This window comes from Terrapene carolina, unplaced genomic scaffold, assembly GCF_002925995.2.
Source record: "Terrapene carolina triunguis isolate 2854851 unplaced genomic scaffold, T_m_triunguis-2.0 Scaffold34609, whole genome shotgun sequence".
Lineage (NCBI taxonomy): Eukaryota > Metazoa > Chordata > Testudines > Emydidae > Terrapene > Terrapene triunguis.
In genome coordinates, this window is record NW_020698960.1 from 5,003 (window position 1) to 10,785 (window position 5,783).

The 5,783-nt window shown below is 50.5% G+C and overlaps 1 protein-coding gene across 1 annotated transcript; it reads right to left on the minus strand.

Annotated features, from left to right (window-relative positions):
* Positions 1 to 1,712: 1,712 nt before the first annotated feature.
* On the minus strand, positions 1,713 to 4,199 carry LOC113405240 (zinc finger protein 883-like; the record flags this gene model as incomplete). Its single annotated transcript, XM_029914304.1, has 2 exons — positions 1,713 to 3,723; positions 4,086 to 4,199. Coding segments are annotated over 2 exons (1,733 nt in total), but the record flags the coding sequence as incomplete, so codon positions are not given.
* Between the last annotated feature and the right edge of the window lie 1,584 nt (positions 4,200 to 5,783).

Sequence of the window (5,783 nt, forward strand, 5' to 3'; positions counted from 1 at the left end):
AGCACTCGTAGGACATTTCTCTCTCTGGGACATGTGCAGTGAGTTCACAGTTCTCAGACTCAGCTCTCCGGCTCGCAAGAGCAAACAGTGCCCTTTCAAGGCCCTATCCACCCACCCCCTCCTGACTGTATCTCACATCTGTGCAGGGATCACGATGTAACTTCCTTCCCCATTTCAGTCTCTGACTCTCGGAGTGTGTATCCAGCACTCGCACTGGTCATTTTCATTGTTCAAAGAAGAAGAAAATCTCATGACAAAGGCTAGTGAAACATGAAAAGAGAACTAGAAAAGCCGACTTTGGCAAATGATCATTTGTCTTTTGAAGTCCCCAATCAATCTGAGCTCCCTCCAGTCAGAATAATTTAATATCAAAATACATCACAGAACAGCCGTCAGCAAAAAGAGAACCACCCACAGTGCAGGGTGAGTTGCAAGCCACTTTCCGATTCATGAAGTGAAATCCCAGAAAATCTTAAGACTCAAAATCTGGAGAAAAAATTTCCCCATTTCCTTCTGAACAGGCTGAACGTGTTTTACTCAGCACCACCGCATTACTTGGCTGTGTTATTGACAAAAGTTTCAGCATCATCCTCATAAAAGAAAGAGAAAAACAAGACAAATCTCACCCAAAACTTTGTATCTGCAAATGATCTGGATTGGGCTGGAGAAACTCCAGATGCCACTTTACCAATAGATGGAGGCTGGGATTGAAGCTCAAACTGTGCTTTGGGGTTCATTTGAATTCCCCCCCATCAGGGATGTGACATTTTCTTCGCCAGCCCTCAGGGGTCTTACTGAGAATCAAAGTGTGATTCCTAAGCATGGTGGGCAAAGGACACTGTGGTATATGACACACAAGAAGGTGGAGGGGTAAAATGGGAAGAGGATAAACTCTCACGGCTTGGGCAGAGGCTGCTCTGTCAGAGAAGATGCCTGAGGCTGATGGGGCAGGAGGGAATCCCCTGGATTCACCCCGTCCCCCTCAAACAACACAGATGCTAAAACACCCCTTTCTTTTGCTATCCCTGCTCCAACTTCTTTAGAATCCATTGAATGCTGGTGTGTAATGGAGAAACACCACAACAAATGAAATGATTTTCATCATAACCTGGAGCAATATGAGAGTATCTGGGAATGAGACAATGTCACCACAAAGGGGGCACTTAGTGACTCTAACAATCTCTCTGTTAACGGGGGATTGGAATAAACTGCTCAGGGTCAGTCCAGACTAGAAAAAGGGGTGGAGGAACAAAGGACATGCCCTAGATAATCCCAACTACTTAGACAGATGGAGGCTGATATTATCACTCCCCATTTATTCCCTCTCTGGAAGGCACAGATTTGTCTCAGGTCACCCCGCAAGCTGCAGGCAGAGTTGGGAACAGAGCTTAAGTCTCCTGAGTCCCAGGCCAGTGCAGGGAACAGCCACAAGTCAGTGGGGGAGCCCAGCCCAGGGGCTGGGGAAGATGGGGGTGGGGACAGAGGTCTAGAGTGAAGGTGGGGCCTGGTCCAAGTGTCCTTCTCCTTATCTCCATGGCAGGAGGATCCTGGCTGGGAGGGGAAGGGAGAGGGGGGAACTTCAGCCAGGCAGAGGGAGCGGCTGGAGGAGTTTCTCTCTCTCTCCCTTCCTCCACCTGTGGCCCATCAGCTCAGCAGCCAGGGTTGCAGCAGGGAGGAGGGGCTGATCGGGGCTTCTCCTCCTTTGTCTGGGGTTTGCTTAGACCAGGCAGAGCCAGAGGGTCACTGACCAGCTGCTGCTGGGTTCTCACCCCAGCGACGGGCAGCTGGATTCCTGAAAGCCAAATGTCCCTGTTGTGTGTGGGAATGAGGAAATGGGTTTGTCACCATGGCCAGCCCTAGTCAGGGCCCTGAGAGATTTTCCCTGCTGTGTGGGGGAGTCTCTGATGTCCAACATGGTGTTAGCTCCACTTGGAGCATTTTCCGCACTGAGAACATCTCAGAGGTTTCTTCCCTGTGCGGATTTGCGGATGCTTGATACTCCGGGAGCATCAAATGAAGCTTCCCCCACATTCAAGGTCCCTCTGTTGTGTGGATCACTGAAGTGTGAAGTCAAATTGAATCTTTTCCTGCAGTCAGGCTTTTTCTAGGGTCTCTCACCCTTGTGGATTTTCTGATGTTTGGTGAGCTCTGAGCTCTTACTGAAGCTTTTCCCACAGTCAAGGCATTTATAAGGTTTCTCCCTCATGTGGATTCTACCATGTCGAGAAAGGTGTGAACGCCGACTGAAAGTTTTCCCACAGTCCAGGCATTTATGGGGTTTCTCTCCCGTGTGGGTTTTCTGATGATCAGTAAGTTGTGTTCTGTAAACAAAACTTTTCCCACAGTCGAGGCATTTATAGGGTTTGGCACCCGTGTGGATTCTCCTATGTTTAGCAAGGTGTGAACGACAAATGAAATTTTTCCCACACTCAAGGCATTTATAGGGTCTCTCTCCTGTGTGGATTCTCCTATGTTCAATAAGGTATGAGTTCTGACTGAAAGCTTTCCCACAGTCCAGGCATTTATGGGGTTTCTCTCCCATGTGGGTTTTCTGATGCATATTAAGAGTTGATTTCAAACGGAAATTTTTCCCACACTCAAGGCATTTATAGGGTCTTTCTCCTGTGTGGATTCTCCCATGTTTAGTAAGGGATGAATTTAGCAGAAAACTTTTCCCACACTCAAGGCATTTATAGGGTCTTTCTCCAGTGTGGATTCTCCCATGTATAGTAAGGGATGACTTGTGTACAAAACTTTTCCCACACTCAAGGCATTTATAGGGTCTTTCTCCAGTGTGGATTCTCCCATGTATAGTAAGGGATGACTTGTGTACAAAACTTTTCGCACACTCAAGGCATTTATACGGTCTTTCTCCTGTGTGGATTTTCCTATGATTAATGAGTCTTGAGCGCTGACTGAAAGTTTTCCCACAGTCCAAGCATTTATGGGGTTTCTCTCTTGTGTGGGTTTTCTGATGTCTAGTAAGACTTGAGCTTTGAATGAAACTTTTCCCACACTCAAGGCATTTAAATGGCCTTTCTCCAGTGTGGATTCTCCTATGTACTGTAAGGGATGAATTTTGTGCAAAACTTTTCCCACACTCAAGGCATTTATAGGGTCTTTCTCCAGTGTGGATTCTCCCATGTATAGTAAAGGGTGAATAGTGTACAAAACTTTTCGCACACTCAAGGCATTTATAGGTTTTTTTTCCCATATGGATTCGCCCATGATTGATGAGGTATGAATTTTTTCCAAAACGTTTCCCACACTTGAGGCATCTATAGGGTCTCTCTCCTGTGTGCACTCTCTGGTGTACAATAAGACATGGCTTCTTATTGAAGCTTTTCCCACAGTCCAAGCATTCATAGGACTTCTCTCCTGTCTGGGTTCTCCAGTGTGTATGAAGGGTTGCACTGAAACAGAATCTTTTCCCACAGTCAAGACATTTGTAGGGTTTCTCTTCATTGTGACTTGTCTGCTGGACTGTGGCTTCCTTGGCATCCTTCCATCCTCTGTCACGTTGAGTGGATTCATCCAGTTTCTTCCTGGGATAGTTTCCCAGCTGCATCTCTGATCTGTGTCGATCTCCCCAGGCATTTCCCTGTTCCAAGTCCTGGGAAAAATTCCCTTCAGCTCTTCTCAAAAACATCTCCTGCAGTTCCACTTTCCCAGGACCTTCCTCCTGCTGATTCTCCTCCTTGTTCTCACTCACTGTCCTATCACCTGCTGGGAGAGAGAGAAGCCAGACAGGAGTCACTGCCTGTGCCGGGGGGAAAGGACAGAAAGGGGAATATCAAAGAGGGAAGACACAACACAGTGACTGTTGGGGAGATGGAGACGTTGGCTTCTGCCTCCACATCCCACCCAAACACTCCCAGTGAAGTAAAGTCAGGGAGGAAATTCCTGACAGGTAACAGGGAGGGTGGGTGGGAAGCCGTGACTGATCTTTGCCTTGATGATACGACAGCCCTGACCTGGATGAGAAGGGGCAGAACTGAGGGCTCTCACTCATGGCACATTTTGGGAATCCCAGCTTTTTCCTTCACTCGCCAGATCTTTCTGTCTCCGTATCCCTGACTCCTCACCTGTGCAGGTGCCTCTTGAGCTCCCCCTTTCCTCACCGGCCTGGAGATCAGGGACCCACGGCTCTTCCCCTCGTTCCAGCCGGGCGATCAGGTCAGGTTTGGGACTGGGGAATCCTGCACAGGGGGTGAAATCAGGCAAGGTCAGGGTGAATGGAGTGGTGATAGTTTGTCACAAGAAACATTCCCTGAGTTTAACCTGACCCTACATGGGACTGTGGTAACTCAGACCCCTTGGGAACAGCAGACATCTGGGGGCGGATGTGTGTTGTTACACCCTCTTTATGATTTCTCAGGATAGTTGTGCTCTGGTGGACTTGCTGACACACACACACATCTCATGTGTTAAACTCCTGCCTATTTCCAAGCCTGCAGAACTTAGAGCCCTCCCCACGGCTGGAGCTAGTCCCTGGAAGGAAGTTGAATGGTGTGTGAAGGAGAAATAACACAGGCAGGGCAATACCCTGCTTCTGGCCCCTTGAAAGCTGGAGAGATGGGGATGAGTTAACATGTCCATTATGTTTCAGACTCTCCTGTTCCCTTGAAGGGGGAATGGAGATGAAAGTCTCTCTCTCACTACAGCAGTGGACTACACAACCCTCCCCCGCAATCCAACTGACCAGATTCAGATACGCAGACCCCACAGCTTCTGATAACCGAGGGGGACGGGAATCCCTTACCCAGCGAGGTCACCGTCTCATAGTTCTCCCGCATGACGTCCCTGTAGAGGGCTCTCTGAGCGGGGTCCAGCAGAGCCCCCTGCCCCTGGGTGAAATACACAGCCACCTCCTCGAAGGTCACCGGCATCTGAAACAACAAGAGTCCCCCACTCAGCACCTGCTGCCCCAGCCACAATCCCACTAGTCACAGGGGAGGAGGCCCATAAAAGTAGAACCCTCCCCTCCACTAAGAGCAGCCAGGAGGCTTCAGGGTGTGGGGAGAAGGTGAGAGCTCCTTGTCCCCCCCAGCACATGGAGCAGGGCAGCGTCTTCTCATTTCCCACACACCTGCCAGCCACAGGCTAATACGGGAAGCAGAGCTCTGAGCCAGGGGCAGGGACAGGAATCCCAACAGCTTCCCTTCATATATCACAGCAGCCTCTGGCCAGTGGGGTCAGGCACCGGCAGTGGGAGTCTGGTCAGTTTTCCCAGCCCTGCCCTGAAAATCCCCTACCTGAGCTGGCTCCATCACAGCCATTTCCCTTCCCTGTCCCCTGGAAAATGGGACGATCTGGAGCGACATGTGGACGTGATTCCGCAGCGTGTTGGGGCGAAAGGGCAATTGGGGGGGGGTGTATTCAGAAGGAGCTTGAGTCCATGTCACACCCCGACTTCCCCCCACGCTCTCTCCCTGCAGACAGACGCTCTGGGCTCTGCCACGCTGGGAAAACCCTCAGTCACTTTATCACAACACAGACCCAGCCCCTCCCCCCAGCACTGAACCCCCGCGACACCTTCCCCCCCCCCCCCCCCCCCGGAACAGAGTCTCTAAGACAAATGCTAGAAAAGAGCCGAATCAAAGGAGCCACTTTGGGGGATCCCTCCTGACATTGGCCCCAAGGGCAGCGTGTCCCCCCAGCAGCACGGGGACTCGGCCAGGGCAGGACCTGGCTTCTCCTCTGTCAGCTCCTCCCCGTGTTCCCAGGAGAGTCAGTCTGTGTCTGTGTCTGTGTCTGTGTCTGTGTCTGTGTCTGTGTCTGTG